The sequence below is a fragment of the Poecilia mexicana genome, unplaced genomic scaffold, assembly GCF_051168715.1.
Source record: "Poecilia mexicana isolate PSO_F unplaced genomic scaffold, ASM5116871v1 scaffold_23, whole genome shotgun sequence".
Lineage (NCBI taxonomy): Eukaryota > Metazoa > Chordata > Actinopteri > Cyprinodontiformes > Poeciliidae > Poecilia > Poecilia mexicana.
The window spans coordinates 16,298,368-16,318,507 of NW_028263392.1; the positions used below are offsets into that span (position 1 = coordinate 16,298,368).

The 20,140-nt window shown below is 40.6% G+C and overlaps 1 protein-coding gene across 2 annotated transcripts; it reads right to left on the reverse strand.

The window, feature by feature from the left end:
- Positions 1 to 7,234: 7,234 nt before the first annotated feature.
- Positions 7,235 to 16,272, reverse strand: LOC106925014 (uncharacterized). 2 transcript variants are annotated; one of them, XM_088003328.1, is made up of 6 exons: positions 15,734 to 16,272; positions 13,743 to 14,147; positions 11,118 to 11,165; positions 10,038 to 10,097; positions 9,703 to 9,738; positions 7,235 to 8,714 (listed from the first exon to the last, which is right to left on the reverse strand). In XM_088003328.1, exons 1-6 carry the CDS (start codon positions 16,250 to 16,252, stop codon positions 8,670 to 8,672), a joined length of 1,113 nt encoding a protein of 370 aa, XP_087859454.1. In that variant the 5' UTR covers positions 16,253 to 16,272; the 3' UTR covers positions 7,235 to 8,669. The 2 variants fall into 2 exon arrangements, with proteins under 2 accessions (XP_087859454.1, XP_087859455.1); XM_088003329.1 differs by lacking the exons at positions 7,235 to 8,714; positions 9,703 to 9,738 and having other exon boundaries at positions 10,037 to 10,411.
- Positions 16,273 to 20,140: the final 3,868 nt, after the last annotated feature.

Genomic DNA, 20,140 nt, shown 5'->3' on the forward strand with positions numbered 1-20,140 from the left:
TTCTTCTAATTAAAACAGCCACCAACAGGGAGACGGAGTTCAGGAGAACAGATTTCTGCTCTTCATGTGTTGATCTCTTTGTCTCTCACATTAATTCAGCCATATGCAGGAGGAATTAGCACCGTGTGGGATCTGGAATGCTGACAGCACAGCCAACACACACACACACACACACACAAGTTACTGTACTGATTAATGTCCTAATGAATGCTGGTCTTACTCACTTTGTTCACTGACTGCGCCGTCAGGAATGAAACAGGATCCTGATTGGTTGGAAAGTTAGTCAGGTTTTCTATAAAGGTGGATTTTGAGATGGAGAAACTGATTGGAGTGTTATTTTAGTCTGGGAGAAGAATTATTTTGTCTGTTTGACCCAACCCTCTCAAGGTCACAGAGATGTGAATCAGTTTCATTAAACAGTTTAGATATTTGGGACTGATGTAACTTTTTCTTTCTGCTTAATGGCTTCTCCTTTTCTACTGCACCTCTTTCATGTGGGGTCCCACAATGCTCCTTTTCAGGTCCTCTGCTTTTCTCCTGCCACTTGGGTCAATTATAACCCAACACAATGTCATATTCCATTATTATGCAGTTCATTTGCAGATTTATTTACCATTAAATTGATGATGCAGTGATCCCAAAGTTTCTCTCTTTGAATCCATCTGTTCAATCAAATAGTGGCTTTTTTAATGGGAAAAAAAAAGTTATGGATTTTATTGGACGACAAAGCTGTAAGTTTTGACTACGGTCTAAAAAACCCTGAGCTCATGTTTTGCAAGAACTTAAAATCTGACAGTCGCCTCTACAGTTCAGTCTGGCTTTTACTGTTGACGGCTTCTAACAAAGGTTCTGCCTTTTGCAAACCTTTGTGACCTGGAGAAGACCGTCGTGGCTTTATCAGCTCCAGAATTGACAATAGCTATGCTCTCTGGCTGAATACAGCAACTCACCTTTTAAAATTTTATTTGAAGGTTTTTCAGGCACTAGAATCTGTTAGTGCAGCGGCTCAGACAGAAAATGAGTAAAGAAGGAAGGGAGGAAGACATGCAGCAAGGCTCCCAGAGCTGGGAATCAAAATCGAGACGGCTGCATTGAAGACTAATAGTCTTAGTACGAGGCACCACGCGCTGCCCCGACTCGCCGTTTAACTTGCACTCCCAGATGGGAACACATCCCATTTTTCACTCACTTCATCCGATGGACTCGGTTAAAGTGGAGACCAAAATTGCAACATTTGTTACATTTTTAGCTGCTGTGCTTCTCTTTCACAAACCAGCCAAACCTTTTGAAAAACCTGTTCCCCTCCTCGCCTGTGGGGGCGCTGCACCACGAACCACTGAAGGAAACGAAACACAGACCTCTCAAGAAGACACTGAGCTCATCTTCCTTCATCACGAAATGTAGACAAAAAGATTTTGGCGACTGTAGATACTTGGCTAAAGTCCATGAGTCATTTCTCCCGCTAATATGCTAACTAGCGTGTTTGCTTTGGTTGTATTTACCCAGAATGCCCTGTGGAAATGAAACACCGCTTTTGGATTGGTCTCCAGTCCTCTTGGAGTTCACATATTTATTATGTGAACTCCACATATGAACCAAAGCCGAGGTTTGTAAGTGGACCAGAGTTCAGTTTGTTGGTTCGATTAGCGTTCACACCTCACCCACCGATTTTCTAGGCAAGTGAACTGGAGTTGGATTAAAACGTACTAAGCCTGGCTGGTGGTGTTTCGGTGTTTGTGTTTTGCTTTTAAGCTGGTATTAACCTCCAGCACTGGCTGTAGAACCAGAACCGGAACCAGTTCAGGTTGGAAAACAATAGCAGGACTCACCTTCAGCTGCTAAGCGTTCCCCACCAGCGAGTTTTCCCCACAGATGCTTGAATCCTGGCTTTTGTTTGTTCCTCTCAGCCACATAAATCAGTTTATTGTAAAAATGAGAGAGCAGTTCAGTTGTTGAAACAAGTTCCTACTTCATCACGCTGTGTCACATCTGCTTTTGGCTGAACCCACTCAGAAATCCACTCCGTCCTCCTGAGAACAGCAGCTGTCGAGTTGTATTTGTTCCTCTGCAGAGTTTGGGCTCAAAGTGGATAATTTATTGCTGCAGTCAGTGTTTGCATAGAGTTCATTACAATACAGGGAGCCATAAATCATTTGATTGTTCCTCCCTCTCTCCCCTCTGCTTTTATTTCATATTTGTCTCACGTTGAAGCTCAGCGCTGCGTCTCCTCTGCTGTCTGTGTTTCTGCTGCTGCTGTGTGTTTCACCTCTGACCTTAAACTTCCAGACCATCTGTTCTGATTCTGGAAGTTTGCAATGTTTCCAGAAGACTGACAAAAATCTGTTTATCTCTGAGGAAATGAGGTTTTAATTTTAGCTGTTGGTCCTCCAGTCCTTTTACATTTTCATCCAAGTTCTGGCTCAGAGTAGGAGGAAAATATTTGATGTTTCCAAAAAATTTAATTAAGCTGCAGGTGCTGACTGAATGTGGAGCTTCAGTTTGGTTATAAAGTAGAAGTTCCTCAGTCAGAAGTGTCCTTCTTTAGGTGTATTTAGGGCCAGACCAAATCAGATACGTTTTCTAAACAAAGCCACGCGGCTGATGATTATTATTATTTTTAGACAGACATGATGGAGACGGGATGGAGCAGACCTGAACAGACTGACTTTGGGAGTCCTGCTTGTTTGATTTTATGTTATTAAAACTGAAATACCATCTTGAATGTCAAGAGCAGCTCTTGCATTGCAGGTTTTGTTGTTATATTCCTGATTTGGGTACGGCGTCGGGGAGCGCTGCTGCAAGCTGGATCTTGAGCTGCAACTTGCTGCCAGCAGCATCACTAAGCAGAAAACGGAGGCTCCAGTACCGTTCCAGTCCAATCAGTACATAGGAGCGTTGGCAACATTGAAGGGCTTTTCTTTACCATTAATGCCCAGCTATGGTGGCACACGGAGCCCAAAAAGACGTACATTTCCTGTTGTTGGTCTGTATTCACACCAGGAGTGAACCGCACCAGAGTTTATGGTCTGGGACTAAACGATCAGACCCAGACCAACGGGGGAAACAAACTGCTCTGTTTAAAGTGGACATTTCAGTCACCTCTGCAGGTCTGCGGCTCTTGGCCAGGAGGCGATGTCTTCAGGTGGTGGTCAACGTTCATTGGACGTTTTGACCCTTAACCCCGTCGTCGTCCTGTTGGCTCGTCTCCTGGCCTCCAGCTCAGCTCTTCCCTCTTATTCCAGAGACAACAGGATGATTTTTCTGCTGCGTTCCTAGAGTTGGCCTGCTTGGTCCATTCCAAACCCAACTGGGTCCAGTTTTTGGAGGTAAACCAGGTTTTCTGTTCCATCCTCTTCCTGTGAAGCACCAGTCCTTCTCTTCTCTCCGGTTTTTGGTTCTCTTTTCACCCACATTAGTTAAATACACCAACTGTACCGTTATTTCAGCTACATTTACCTTTACGACGGTCTGAGGGATAAAATTAGAAATTAGCACCAACACACGGCTTCTCTTTCTCTGCTGAAGCTGAAAACTCAGCTGTAGAGTCTAGTAAAAGGAAAAGCATTGATGGTTTGATCAATGTGGTTGTATTTAACTGTTACTGTGGCTGATTTCAGCTCATAATTACCAACATCACAAACATCTAACACCTTAACAGCCCACATTCGCTTGTTTTAGAGACGCTCTACTAGAGGTGAAACACCTGAAAAAATTTATTTACTCTCTAAAACAAACTACAAACTAACGAACCACAAAACAGTCAGTTTATTTTGGCTTCAGGTTTTTGTGTAAAATGTTTAAAAAGCTGCAGAATAGGCTGAACTGGTTCTGGCTGGCTGGAAACTCAAAGCCTCTCTGGGCTTATTGTATTTATTAATCAATGAGAGAAACATGAAAAAACCAACTTTCTTTTCCTCTCGGTAAGAAAATCAGATTAACAACCCTTCACATAAAAATACAGCTGGAAGGAATCATTACTTTTTATGTTTATGGGTAGATAAATCCCACTAGAAAGGAATATTCTGGCTGCTAAAAACTGACCTTAAAGGGAAACGCAGCTAATGAAACATTTCGCAGTTCGCTGGAGAAACGGCTTTGTGAATAAATCCTCAGATCTTCAGCCAGAATCTGCTGTGCATCAATCAGGTTGAGGATAAATAACTTGTTACCTGGATGCTTTAATGTTGAATCTTGTTGCTCTTTGCCTGTAACTGAGTCTGGATTTTTAGGCTGCTGCTTTATTTTGAGCTGTATTAAAGAAAAGATGTATATTATATCCCTTAATACCTTTCATGTTTATTGTAAAGGAGGAAATCTAAATCTGCCTCCTTCCTCTGAGCCCTAATAATTTCCAGGCGGTCGTATCGACCGCTCAGGCCTCAGAGGAACAAAGTTTATTAGTTCAGCACATTTCAGCAACAAGAACAGGTGAGGTGATTACACGACTAAAACATAAAAACAACAATCTCTTCAAATGTCATCATTCCAAAATATTGGAATAGATTTAACCAATGAGATTAAATCCTTGATTTAAAAGGAATGTTTCAGTTTACAGTAAAAACAATTTGATGTTGAAGTCACATGTCTAATTATTAAATAATTTAGCAGCAAAAAAGATATTTGAACTGAAAATGCTGCTTATTTTTGTGGATGTGTAGTCGAATAACTGATTACAGATTACAGAGATTAATCAAGTTCCACCACTAAAGCTAGAAATGCATGTTAAAGTGGATTTAAAGCTTCCTGAGGAGGAAACTTTGGAGCGTTTGGGATGGTAGCCAGAGCAGACGATGGTCCTCCATCAGGTGATCATAGCTGATTACGCTGAGTGAATAAAAATGGCGTCTGGTGTGTTTTATTGAAATGTATCTTGAGTATTCATCCAGGATTGATTTTCTATAGGCTGTGGCTTATGAGATGAGTCGGTACATTTCCCCGTTTGGCTTTGTCTCCGGGCTCAAAGTGTTTCTAATTGATTTTCCTCCCGGTTCTTCTTTTAATTGACAGAAGCCGGCGGCTCAGACAGACAGAGACTCGGTGAGCTCTGCTCTTTGTTGTGGCGCATCAAAGGTTCCTCGGCTGAGACTTGTTTTGCTTCGAACATCAGGAAGTGGGGACTCGCTGAGAGAAACCATTAGAGGGAGACATTAAAGCAACCTCTAATGAATCGGGTCTGAACAAACCGACTAGGTATCCGTCAACACAAGAGCGGGATTATGGAGAACCAAACCGGGATATTTCATTGGTTTGTCAAACACCGAGATTTGTTCTCATCAGTTTTTTAAGGAAATGAGACGGATTTCACAGTCGCACTGATTTTGGTGCAAATTTAACATTTTGATCAAATAAGGAATAGAATCAAGTAGAATAGAAATTCAGGAACACCAGCAGCAGTTTGAGACGTAAATGGAAACAGATTCACTAGGAGGTAAAAATGTCAAAACAAAAGTTAAAATTATTTATATACTCCAGGGAAACTCAGGAATCCAGCAAAAGTACAAAAAAATACAATAAATATGAGCAACAGTCCAAGTAAACAGGAGATACAGGAGTAAAAACGCTGCAGTGCTATGCAGTCCAGTTCATGAGCCTTTAACTAGGCCAAAGTGTCGTCTAGCCTGAAGGGACAAAGATGCCATGATTAGAAGACGTTCCTTTATGTTTGTGACAGATTATCAGTGGAGCAGGTAATGAGCTGATCAACCACCGCGAGTATCAGGCGATCACTTCTTAATGATCCCAAAATAAACAAGCCTGAAAACTCAGAAAACGTAAATCTGTAAGTGATTAAAGCTCTGAACTTTGGTATTTCTGCGTGCTTTGTTTGGGAGTTTTTAGTGTGTTTTTGATGTTGATTCCTAATACACTTGAACCTAATCGTTGCTCTCTCGATTCCTGGAGCTGTTGTCTGACGGTTGCCATGGCAACGGGGCTGCATGTCAAGCTGACGCAGACCAGAAATACAACTGGTTTTAAGTTGTTCTGGTTTCTGCGTCCCTGGACCAACTGCATCGTGGCGATATTCAAAACAGTCATCAGTCTTATTTGGGCAGCTGAATGTTGTAGCTGTTTTCAGCTGCAGGCAAACATTGAGCAAATATACAGACTCACTCCATAAGTTAGGATGTGGCTATGAGGTTCAGTATGTTAGTCATTCCATCACCGAGTGAAAGATGTTGTACAGATTAACTAGATGACTGAGGTTTCAACGTCTTAGTATCACTAACTAACTAATCCTTCAAAGAGTAGATGGTGTAACTCATCACCATCTACAATAACTCTTTGAAGCATTAATGGTTAGTTTCCCTTTGGGATTAATAAAGTGGTTTTGCATTAGAATTGAATTTGGAAAAAAAAAACCTGCATGTAACAAGTTTGAATAGTCATCAGAATTTTAGTGAAGTGTCACGAATCCCAAACATAGTTTTGGATATTCTGCTATTAGAGCAGAATAATCCAGTCCAGGTTTGAAGAGTCTAGATGTTGTAGTTTTTAAACTAGAGTCGATTAAAGATGCAGAAGGCAGAGAAAAATGAGGTGGAATTGCCCTTTAGCCATTTCCCGAATCTGAACCAACTTCAGCTTCATCCATTTAGACCAGTGGTTCTCAACCTGGGTTCGGTCGAACCCCAGGGGTTCGGTGAGTCGGTCTCAGGGGTTCGGCGGAGCCTCTGCCGCGGAGGTAAAGTCACACTTGTGTAAAGTCGTGATGACGCCCCGTTTTGCCATCACTTGCTGCAGAGGATCACGTTACATTGCTGAGCCAATCAGAGCTGCGGAGGAGCACTGATTGAAGGAGTTCAACTCTCAGCATGGATTTGAACTTGTGTCTTTAATTACTTCAGCAAAACTCACCGTTTTTACCAAATTCTGTAGCTTTCGGTGTACTGCTTACTCTGCTCCTTAGTCGCATCTTTTCGGGGTTGATACTGCCTCTAGTGGCGTGGGGGTGGTAACACAACTAATATAATTGCTTTACTAAATCAGAATACCGCAAAGTCTTTATTATTTATTATAAATTTTTAATTCTCTTAAGAATGTAGAGCTAATTAAATGATCTAAAGACCTTAAAGTGGTTCCAGTTTCTCTCGATGGCCAACCTGTTGAAACTGTGGCAAAATACTTTAATGTAGCAGAATTTCTTAGTGAATAACCACATTTTTATGATGTTCATCAGTTTGTTTGATTATAAATATAAATATATATTTCTATCAGTCAGACGGCAGTAACAAACTTCAGTCAATAATCTTTATTCTTTATTGATCAGAACTGACAAGCAAACAGACATTAAATGTTAAACTTTACTGTAAATGATTTATGTTTATAAACATAAAGACAACAAAACTCTGCAACCATATTCAGATCACAATAAATCCTGCAATGAACAGTTTAAGAAATTGAATTAAAACTTTACTGAGTATTTACAGCATTTAGAATTAATGTTAATAATATTGATTCGTTTCCCTCCTAAAGCTAAAATCAACACCAAACAATTTACAGATGAACCAGATAAAAATCATCATAATTTCATTAAATCAGACGAAACTTTCCCTGAATTACTGAAATCATGTCAACAACCAGCTTCATGCTGAGGGACGCCGTCCATGTGAGGACAGATCTGTGTCCCTCTGAGCGTCCTGCAGCAGGCCAAGCGTTTCTTCAACATGTGGAGTCACAGCCTGAGGTCAAAAGGTCAAAGGGTCGAGCCACTTCATCCAGAAACTCTATAGAAAATGAGCTAAATAAATCTGTAAAAGCTCCAGTTGCTGCAGAATCATTTATAAACTCTTCAATAACCTGGAGGTCAAAGGTCACCCTGACATGATCCAGACAGTTAACATCAACACCCTCAGCTGACCGAGCAGCCTTCAGGATCACACGAATGAATGATGCCAACAGAGTTGGGATTCAGGTTTTAACTAGGACACGTGGCCAGAAAAACCCAAACAAAACTTAAGAAAATAGTTGATCCACTAAAGGGTCATAACCCCATCCTTAAAACTAACGCTAAAGCTAATGCTAACAGTAATGCTAATGCTAACCCAGACAGACTGGACTAACATCGATTTTTAGTCCAATCAGCTCACAGGACAGAATGACGTCAGAAACTAAAACCTTGTTTCTGCATCTCAACATCTGCTGTAAAAGACAGATGAACAATCATTTCTTTCATTATTCAATTATTTAACAAACATAAATCATTTTAATAATCCTAATTTATCTAAAACAGAAAAAGTTTAATTTGATTTAATGTCTTTTATCTGGTTTTAACTTTATATCTGCCCTTATATGCTGCAACATTAAAGAATATATAACATACTAATATAAAATAAAACATATAAACCATCACCTAAATGTAAAATATTATTCATGTTTTAAAAATCTGTTTTCATACCACATCCAGTCAGACCCTGGAAATTTATATTTTTGATACTAAAAGAATATTTGTTTAGCTGATATTTTCTTATAAATTTTATTTCATTGGCTGTAGTGATAATGAGAAAAGGGAAAGACATGCAGTAAAGGTCACCAGGCCGGGAATCGAACCTGCGGCGGAGGACTAAACCTCCATATGTGGGCTGTGTTTAACCCCTGACACCACAGCACAACCGAATTTAAATAGTGTCAGGAAAACAAAAATCCCCGAAGTTTAACATGTTGCTGAGGGTTTATGAGCTGCTGTTCATCCTCTCACCCTCTGAAAGAAGCTCCACCTGAAAAATATTAAATCAGGTCATTTAGAAGAAAGTTTGAGGAGATTTTCCTCAGATTCATGAGTTCAGAAACATTTGGTCAGCATCAGAGATAACTGACTTAAAACATGACTTTGGTTGGACGTTAAACCTTTTGTGGTGTTTTACTCATTGTGTGTAAATGGATCCTTCCTCAGATGGATTCAGAGTCTGGATCCATCTGAGGAAGATGTCAGCAGCTCCTCATCAGATTCCTCCATCGCTGCTGAAGCCCACAGTCTTTCTGTCTGAAATGTCTTGGCTGATCATTTCACTACTTTCTTTATTTCATGATCAAGTTTTTCTGAAGTGACTCAGCAGGTCGCTGTGGTTGGCTACTCGTCGTCTGGTTCTGGTTTTTGGCTCGTTTTAAAGTTTTATTTTGTGTTTCCTCCTTCAGTTCTTCCCAGTGATTCTAGTTGAATTATGTCTATTTATTTGTTACTCTTGGATTCATTTTGTAGGTGATGAACTTTGACCTTCAAACCCAAATATTTAGTTACTTTTGAAACATAATCAATGAAACACTGATCAATAATCTGACGTGAAACGACTTGATAACATTTAATGTTTACTGGTTTACTGCGTCTTCTATGATTTTATATTTCTGTGTTTAATGAAGTAAAGCACCTTGAGCTGCTTTGCTGCTAAAACTTGTTTTACTGATAAAGTTGAAACTTGATTCTGGTCCCTGCTGTCCCTCGCCCACTGTGCCACTCTCTCTCCTGCAGTCCGTTAGCCAATCAGGTGGCGGCTGATTAAATCCCAGTATATAATCCCGTCTCTCTCTTTCCTCCTTTGAAAGCCGTTTTGTTCCTGCTGACATGCTGCCCGTTTTTCTGGCTACGTAGAAGTTTTTGTTCTAGATCATTTTTACTAAATACTCAGCGACACCTTCATTCACCTTCACAGTGCTGGATGAATGGATGAATAGATGAATGGATGATGTCTAGAAAGGAGACAGACTTACCCCTTGCTCATTTTCGGAAGTTTCTTTTTTTTTCTCCTAACAGAAAAAAAAATAAAGCAGAAATGTTTTTCCAGAGCTGAATTGAATAAATTATCAGATTATCACGACTTCTCATAGAATCCAAGTTCTCTAAGAAAATAAAGATTAAATATGTGAACTGTGTAATATTAAAATCTAATGTTTGTAGGAAAGTTTTGAAACCAACTGAAGAGAACTTTACTGGGCCTGAAGCATGAAATATTGTTTAAGCAATAAACATGTTTAACATAAAAACATGAACATGTTTATATCCTCAGATTAGATTCATTTATTCAACAGACTCATAACCATATTACCTTTTTTCCTGTTGAACTAGCAAAGGGCACATTTCCTTTGTCTTTCTTACTTCCTGAAGGCTGTAAATAAAAATATTGTAAGTTTTTCTTTGATCTTTCAATGGCTGCCTTTCTTCTCACAGCTACGGCAAGCCTGAAGGACAATACGCACAGACAGTAAACGCTATGAACAATATGAAATCTTCCTCCTGTGACGGCCGTGTTGAGGACTAAACCTCCAGACATGGTTGTGTTTAACCCCTGACACCACAGAACCCAAGTTTCCCACATTTAAATAGATTTCTGGTGTCAGGAAAACAAAAACCAAAGTTTAACATGTTGCTGAGGGTTTATGAGCTGCTGTTCGTCCTCTGGTCCTCTGAAAGTTGCTCCACCTGAAAAGTATTAAATCTTTTAGAAGAAACTTCATAGAAACCGGAAAACCAAACAGATGCTGAGTTTTTCCTCAGTCAGATATAAATAGATGATAAATGATATTATTCTGGTTCTCAGAGTTAAAAACAATCAGCTGTTTCTGTTGACCTTAAATCAGGAACATGAATCTGTTTATGGATCCAGAAGTTTCCATAACTATCACTTTACAGCTGGAGTTACTGTGAGGAGCCTTGGTGTGGTCTTTGACTAGGACATGTCCTCTAAATCCCACTTTAACAGATTTTCAGGATTTCATTCTTTCACTTTCACAATGTTGCAAAATATAGAAAACAAAAAGTTGGTTTTGGATCTATGCTGCTTTGTAGGATTCAATCTAGATCTATATTTCTAGAGTTGTTTTAATTCAACATCACATTTTACAAATTTAAGGAGAAGATCAACATTTAGTAGTTCAGATAATAACCTGTAAGGACGGTCGGATAAATTGACCCGTCCTGATTAACTGGACTGGTTGATGGGCTTCATGGTGACGTTGTTGTTACAGCTGTTGCTATAGCAACAAGGTTGATGGTTCAAATCCCAGAGCTCTGCTCATGTGGGGTTTTCTGGGTACTCCAGTTTCTGCCTCCACATCAGGAAACCTGCTGGTGTCTAGTTCAAGTAAACAGGGACTTCATGCATGGAGGTGTCTGTGTGTTGGCTCACCGGGTCGGCTGATGGATTATTGCTCTGGTCTCCACTTGTACTAGGACCCTAAACGGAACAGAGAAAGTCCAGTTATTGAGTTTGTTGCTGAAAGTCAGAAGAACAAAGTTTAAATCAGGGATTGTTTTAGTTTCTGGTTTGAATGTCAGCAGGTTAATTAAATCATCAGTTTCTTTAGTTTTGAATCTGATTATTCAGCCTTTGGTCTCCATGTTTTCATAGTAACATGGTAGGTCTCTGTACTTGTACAGTCTTAATCCAGTCCAGAGGACTCCAAAGCTCTCCCCTACATTCATCCATTCAGAAGCTACTAATAGTAGCCTCTGCTGCCCTGGGAGGCCTGACAGAACCAGGTTTCCTCCTGGTTTCCTGCCGCCTTCACCGCCATCGACAGACAGGAAATGAGAATATCAGGGTGTGTATTGTCACAGATCTGTGATTCTAGATTCAGAGGGATCCGTTGAGCTGCTGAGCGACTCGGAGACCATGGAGTCTGACTGGATTCAGAAAAGAGATCCATAATAATGAAACTATTCAAGGTTAGACCAGTATGTTTACAGTAGAAACCAGATGTTTACACTGATTATAATCTACATTTTTCTGCCTGTCTGAAGTTAATTCAAACCAAACTGTTTTGTTGTTTCCTTTGTCTTTCTTACTTCCTGAAGGCTGTAAATAAAAATACTGGATGAATGGACGATGTCTAGAAAGGAGACAGATTTACCCCTTCATGCTTATTTTCGTAAGTTTCTTCTTTTTTCTCCTAACAGAAAAAAAAAAATAAAGCAGAAATGTTTTTCCAGAGCTGAATTTCATAAATGAAATTTATCCTTTGTCCAGAATCGATTTGGTCGCTCTGTTCACACTGCCAGTAAATGCGACCTGTATGCGTTCTGCAGTGTAAATGGGCAAACGACCAGAAATTGTCCCGCATGCGCAGTAGAGGGCGCCATAACGTCAGCGTTCTCAGTGTTCTGCCAACTGCCATAAAAAGAAGAAGTGCTCAGTGTTTGCGGAAGTAAACATGGTGGCTAACGGTGGAGCTTAGCTTACACATTTGAAGTTGTTGTCCAACCAGAGCAGCATATTAACAACTTAATCCTCATATAATCCATCATGGTTGTTGTTTTTCTTCCCACTTGCGCTTATCAGGACGCAGAATAGTGAGATTTGTTGAGTCAGTGACATTCAGTTAAGATGAATGCGACCTGGACGTTAGGTCGCATTTGAATCGGATATGTATCGGATATGGGTCACATTTGAAAAAGAATCCGACCTGTGCTGTTCACACTGCCATGAAAAGATCGGATACAGGTCGCATTACGTCAAAAAAATCGGAATTGAGTCACTTCAGGCTGCAGTGTGAACGCACCCTTAGAGACTTCCCTTTCTGGGGAAAAGTGGGTTGGAGTTACTGGAACAACATCCCATGTGTCTGAAAGTGGCAGCATGAATGGAGCCAGGCTCTCTGGTGATGGGATCCTTCACTGCTGGGATACTTTGTCTTGGTTCTGGTCCAGTTGAACTCAGAGGTAGTTAGCGGTGCTGAGCTCATTCATCTCAGGGGGCAGCATGTCATTTATGATCTTCATTATTCCTGTTATTAAATGTACAGGATGTAACTCTTGTAATGTTTCTTTGCATATTTATTAAAACTGTCCTGATGGTATAGACGGGTACTACAGGTCCGATGGGCCACCAGGTGAAGCTCTGCTGGTTGTTTTAAGAAGTTTGTTTTCATGCAGCAGTTACCCAGAGCTGAGGGTCTAAAACCAGATCATGACAAAGTGAAGGCTGTTACTGACATGTCTGGGCGCGTCGTAAAGTAAAGGAGCTTCACCAGGTTCTGGACCTGATCGGACACGTCTGAACCAACCAACCCGCCGAGAACACAGACAGACAGAGAGGATGTAGAAACGGACGTTAAAGTCACAGCACTGAACTGCCTTCAGGCCGACATACAAATAAACCTGATCCTGAAATTCTCTGAAGAAAGTCATCAGACCAGAGAGCTTCAGCTTCACTGCAGCATCATGATGGAGATATAAGGCTGATACTTTCTGCTACTGATCACAGAAAATGGAGAAAATCTGCTCTGAACCCAGAAGGAGAATCTGATTGGGGAAGGAAACAGATTCACATGTAAGAGGAAGTGAAGCTGCTTCCTGTTGCAGATGGATCCAGACTCTGGATCCATCTGAGGAAGACGTCAGCGGCTCTTCAGGCTCCTCATCAGATTCCCTGAAGCCCAGAGATCCAACATGTCCAGAGCGGTTCTTCTAGCAGAACCGACCTCTGGGCCAGAGCAGAACAGGAACCAGTGGTACTGACAGTCAGCTGTTGGGACTAACCAATCAGCAGCTTACATAGCCATGATACCTTCATCTGGGTTTTACCAGATTCCTTAAAGATCAGTGATCTCAGTGAATTTACATGTCTGACTTTTCAGAGGATAAAAAAAAATCTCTATTCTAAATCATTTTGTTGAGCCGAAGTTTCCTCTGATTTGAAGCCATTTATTGTCTTTAACAGAGAATTGAAAGACTTTTTTATATCTGCTTTGAAATGAGAGGTTTTTGTTCTCAGATTAGTTAAAAAAGAAAACTACAAATGTTTAATGGTTACCTGATTTTCTTCTGGCCACTCTTGATAGATCACTTGTTGAGCAGCATCAGAGCAGTTAATATAGTTGTTCGTCTTGTCCTTTTCCACTATTTCTTGAACCTTTTGTTTCAGAGCTTCTTTGGCTCTTTCTTTCAAAATCTGATTCACAACATTTTCTTCTTCTTGTATGATGATCAGCTCATAGGGTCCATCTCCATCAATGTAAACGCAGTCCTTGCAGCAGTTAAAGCAGCTTAAGCATTCCTTGCAGCAGTCAGAGCAACTTAAGCAGTCCTTGCAGCAGTCAGAGCAACTTGAGCGTTCCTTGCAGCAGTCACAGCATTTCTTGCAGCACTTGCACCACTTTAGTAGAGACAAGCAGACAACCAGGGAGAGGAGGCCCAGCAGTGTGTAAAGGCCATTAACCTGAAGCAAAGACCAAAGCGTGTTTATTACTAATATAACCAAAATGAATATTTTACAATCCCAGGGTTCCCCCAGTGTATTATAGGCCTAGTGGCCCGCCATGCTTTACTAGCACCACCGCCAGGCTAAGCCTTTCTTTTTTTTTTTTTTTTCTTTTTAAGGAAAATAAAATAAGGGAAAAAATCGCCTATTTTTAAAGCCGGATTGCAACATATGTTTTTAGTTTATGCATTTATAGCCGGACCAATCACACCGCTGGCTTCTGCGCGTTGCCTCGTGCATCACGCTGATTTTATATTATTTTATTATCATTACTAGTATTATTTTTCTGGTTGCACTAAGCACCAAACCGTATCAAATGTTTTGCCCACTTAGTCAGACAGAGTTGATGCGCGCGGCCACCAGACATCTGAAAAGCTAGTCCAGAAACTCAACCAACTAAAATAGTTTGTCTCCTTGTTAAAAACTCAACAGACACGAGATGAAAGAGCTACTAAAGCCACATTAGCAGCACTGAACTACATCTCCTGTTTGTTGTGCATCTCCGCTCAGTACAGCAGGTTTAACTCATCCTGCAGGGCCGGTCCAAGGGTGGATGAGGCCTGGAGCAGAATCTGACTTAGGGGCCCCTTTTGTTCCTAAAAACATCAGCACCTCTAACAGCTTCTGTGTTAGATTTAGTGAAATCTAGGACAGGGGGAGTCGTTTAATTGGTCAACCTAAAAAGCAATAAATTATACCTGCAGTTTACTAATTTGTATTTGTGAACAAATGGAGCTGAAACTCAAAGATTAAACTCAGCATCAGATTGTAGCTGTGGTAACAAACCAATCTGACTATGAATATTGTTCTTTGAACTTCTACAAAGTAATCTTGCCAGCTCCTTAAAATCTTACCTCTAAATCAGGGGTGGGCAACTCCAGGCTTCGAGGGCCGGTCTCCTGAAACTTTTAGATACGTCTCTATTTCAACACACCCGAGTCAAATAATGTCGTTAGCAGGACTGGAGAACCTGACGGCACTTAGGAGGTGATTCAGCTGTTGGATTCAAGTGTGTTGGACCAGGGAGACGTCCAAGAGTTGCAGGACACCGGCCCTCGAGGACCAGGATTGCCCAACCCTGCTCTGTTAATTAATTTAAAGTCTTTTAATTTATGTATGCTGAAACCATTATGTCAAATTTAGCAGCAATGATAATCTCAATAAACAAATGCTACATTTATATATCTGTGGTCTATATTAAAATATTAACATTTATGGGGCCCCTGAAGCTCCATTGGCCCTCCATTGGGCCAATGGAGCTGCTGACTTAATTTGGATTTAACAGAAGTGGAAATAATTGATATTCATTTTAATTGTAATTTTTAATTAGTTGTTTTTAAGACTAGTTGTGGGATTATATAGCAGTTCACTGACAATGTTTACCCCTAACATATAATTACCCAGTGATATTTTTATTTTTATTGTCTACTTTACATCTTAATACAAAAACATGGTGGATTGCTTCAGCGCCCCGACCACCAGGCTTAGCAAGTTTTCTGGGGGAACCCTGAATCCTGTAGATAAATAATAATCTTAAAACCCACCTTTGACCAATTTTTCAGGTTATCAACTTTGGCTTGCTCATCAAGGGTTCTGTTTTTCTTGCAAGGAATCTGAGCCTCTGCTTCAGGCAGGCCGTTCTGACAGCAGGCGTACCAATCTCCATCAAACAATACAGAGACGACCCACAGCAGACCGATCACAGAAGCCTTCCCCATCTGAATAAGAATAAGATGGCAAAATCTTTCTTGACTCTTCCTCCTTTTCTTCACACAGCAGTACGCCCTGCAGGTACCATTGAAGACATTATCCTTCCAAAGTAACAAAAGGATTATTATAAAAATCGGCACACTGATGTATAAATTGCAGTGAAGTTTCTGATCCTGGCAGGTGCAGGCCACATCTCTGTCAAACAAAACATTGTTCGTGAAAATCACAATGACCGTAGCGTAAGTGGCAATCTGAGTTAAGTGAGAAACCAGGAAGTTTTTCATCTTGGTCTGAACGTCCTTAGATCCTGACACTGTGATCAGATGTTTAGAGTCTGCAGACAGTTTATGCATCAAATCATCTTCAGAACAAGAACCTCCCTCTGAGTCACTGCAACCTGCTGTGATTGGTCAACTTTAACAGTTTAACCTGCTGCAGCATTGTTACAGTATAAGATAAACATCGCCCATACACCGCCAATAGAAACCTCCTATTTATTACATCTTTCATCTTGTCACCACTTGATGTGCAGGAACAAGACGGAGCATGTCTGTCCTCTGAAACCAGATCTCTTCAGATGTTCATTTTCATTATTTACTGTGAAGTTTCATAGTAAAACCAGCGAAGATCAATAATAATAATTATATTAAATTACTTAACACTGAGTTTATGCTGTAATAATGGGAAGCTTGACTGTAAGTCCAATGGAGACATGAAAGCAAGTTAATGTCCTGAAGTTTATTTTAGTTCTAACTGGTGAAAATCTTTTGACATGAAAGGAATGTAAATAAAGAAACAATAGTTTAACAGAAAACGTCCTGCGTTCACGTAACCTTCTGGTTCTTGGAAACATTCCTGAAATTTCTTTATTCGGTCTCCTGCTTGTAGAGACAAGAGAAAATGGCTCTTAGTTCGCTTGAAGCATCATGAATGGAAAACAAAGTCATGAAGCTGGTTTGAGCTCTCTGCCCTGCTCCTCTGCTGATTTCACTAAAGGGGGTTTAGAAACGAATGGGTGCCACACTTTTCAGATCAGATGAGAATAACGGGGAGTTTAATAATCAGATAAACACAAACTGAGTTTTGTATCAGATCATCAGATTCATCCAGACTGAAACTGTCCAGTGAAACGTTTCCTTCTGCTGCTGCTCATCTGAAGCTCTTCCTGAACAAGATGCAGGAAATTCACTCAGTCAGCAGCCACATGTTTAAAAACCATTTTAATATAAGGCAGGGGTGTCAAACTCAATTTCACCGAGAGCCACTTCAGCATATTGGCCACCCTCAACGGGCCACATTGACGGTACAAATCAGGAGTGCCCAGGTCCAGTCCTCCAGGCTGCAACTTTTAGATGCATCCCTGCTAAAACCCCCCGGACAAAAGGTTGACTTCCCTCATCAGCAGCAACTCAGGTCTGTAGAGGTTTATAATGAGTAAATGATCCAGGTGTGTTAGAGAAGGAACGCATCTAAAGTTGCAGATAGTAGCTCTGGAAAACTAGACTTGGGCACCCCTAGCATAAAATGTATGAAAATACAAAGTTAAAACTAAATTAAACACCTCATATTGTTAAATAACGCTTTGGAGCTTCTGGTTAGGAAGCGCATTCGAAACCTTTGTTTGAAATGGAGCGTTAAATTCAAGTCTCCATTACAGACCAGAGACAACTAAAGAGAATGCAACTTTGTGTTAATCCATCTGAGGAGCCGGCAGTTTATCTTGAGGAAATAAATGACGATGCAAAAGTTAATTAGACTGTAACATGCGCAGTCCGCAGCTCAACCACTGCGGAGGCAGTTACGCTACGCCACTGCGAAGACTTAGAAAACGCTGGGAGTAACTCATCCAGCGGATTTAACAAATGGAGCCTTCTGGGTTCACGTTACCCAGGAGAGCGGCGCTCTGGAGGAGCTGCAGACGTAACATCTGTCCGTTTCGGAGAAGCGAAAAAAAATAATAATAAAATCCTTAAAGCGCACACCGGACCCCGCAGGGTAAAACACTCAGAGTTCAGTTGATCTGTTTGGATCAGACAGATCCAACTGACTGATGAATTAGCGCAGATTTTTCTGCAGATTTGAACTAGGAGGAAGTTGTTCAGACCCCAGCGGGTGAAGTGATGCTAATTTAAGTGAAGTCGCTTAATTTAATTTATTAAAAGTTATTGGGGCCTCAGTCAGTGGTTTTTTTTGTCACTACGGAGAAAAATGTAGATACATTTATCTACTTAATTTGTGATGGGATCTGGATTCACGGTGAATATTCACTAAACCGCATAAAATGCGACTAAATAGCCGATGTTACTATGATTGTAATTTCACGGATAAAAATAGTACAGGGCCAATTTTTTTTTTTTTTTTTTTTATGTTGTCGGTCAAGATAACGGATAACAAAAAAAGTCTAGCGCCACCTGCCGCCCTGACACCAACTCACACACATCTTCATTCACAGTCTTACTTGTAAATCGATTTTTCTTTTCTTGGACGTTTTCATGTTAGCTTGTCGAAGTCTCAGTTTTATTCGCTGGTAAAATCAATAAGCAGCTTGAGGTGACTCTGCTGCTCTCTAGTGGCGAGACGCTGTAATGTTGGCTGATAACAATCGGAATGCATTATGGGAGATGTAGTTTGTCGTCAATTCGTGCTCAAAACCTATTTTAAGTCAATCATGGACCTATAAAACGCTGGGGGGCCACATGAAATGACATGGCGGGCCACATGTGGCCCGCGGGCCTTGAGTTTGACACATGTGATATAAGGAAACAAAAAGTACATAGATCCTTAATATCCAGATGTTGACCACAGATTTGATTCATTTCTGTTTTTCTGAGGGGGGTAAAATCAATGATCTGCTGTTCTGGGTTTCTGATCTGATTAAATATAATTAATGCCAAATATAAAATCATAATTCTCTGTCATCCATTAAACTCCTGTGTTTTAAAATTGAAGTTTTTTTATTTAGTTTGATCCTCTTTTCTTACCAGATGTGTTCATTTCTCATCCATGGCTTCATGCTGGGCGTGGTTCTGACCACGTCGCCTCTGGAGCGGTGGAGACACCAGGCTGAGGGTCTGCTTTACAGCACCAACGCTCCACTGGTGAAAATAAACCTGTTGGGTTTTGGCTTGGTGACAACAGTAATGAGATTCAAACACTGACATGGTGGGGTGTATGACCAAAATGCTGCAGGAAAAAAAGGCATCGAGTTCATTTCCACGTTTCGAAAGAGGCTTCGGAGCAAAAGCAGAAAAATATCAGAGAACCCAGAAACAAAAACCACGAGAACCGAGAACAGGAACCCAGCACAAAGAAACAGGAAGAAACAGGATTTAACAGGAATTTGGTGGTGAGTTTCATTAGAGAAGAAGGAAAAAACGGATAGAAATGAGTTTCAGGCTGAGGAGAGAGAGAGAAGTGGCAGAGGGGCGAGCGAGGGTACACACACTGGAGGAAAATTAATGTAATGCTAATAACTAAATATAATAAAACTGGAGAAATTAAGAAAGGACTAAAAAATAAAACCAGAAACATGAATGATCTAATCAAAGAAGAGAAACAGAAATAATAAACCCAACCAATTTAAATATGGTAGACGATATTTAAATACTTAATTTTTATTATACAACAGAAGGAATCAAACTACATCTTATCTGTAAAGCATCAAACGTTGTATGTTCTTATTAAAGTTATTAATCATTATTGAACGCCAAGCGGACCAGAGACCGCTCCAAAAGCAGGAAATGGGCTACAGCACAAGGCATTCTGGGTAAATACAACCAAAGCTAACAGGTTAGCTTAGCGCTCCTGGTTCCTTAGATGTTAACCTGGCTCCTCCTGGGTGAGTCGTGGCTGATCTCCTGTGGTTTTCTGCAGCAGCAGAACCTTAGAACAACTTTGTGTCCGTTTCTCTGGATGAATCCATACGTCTGGGTTGGGTAATATTTTTGCCTCCTGCATGTTGTTGGATCCTTTTTAAGAGATTTCTTGATTCAATAGTCACAGCAGTGATGGATGGAGGTTTTCTGTCGATCTGAAACATTTCTGGGACAAGAAAGAAGCGAATAACTTTTTCACAGCGTTGCAGTTATTCCTGCTGGCATCTTCAGCATTTCCTCTAAATCTGAAACCAAGCTGACGGACTTCCAGCTTTAAATCCCAAACCAAACCAGATTTCCAGGGAGTCGATTTCAAAAGAAAATGGAGTTTTTTCCGTTACTCTAAGATGGATCCGGTCGGGGCTG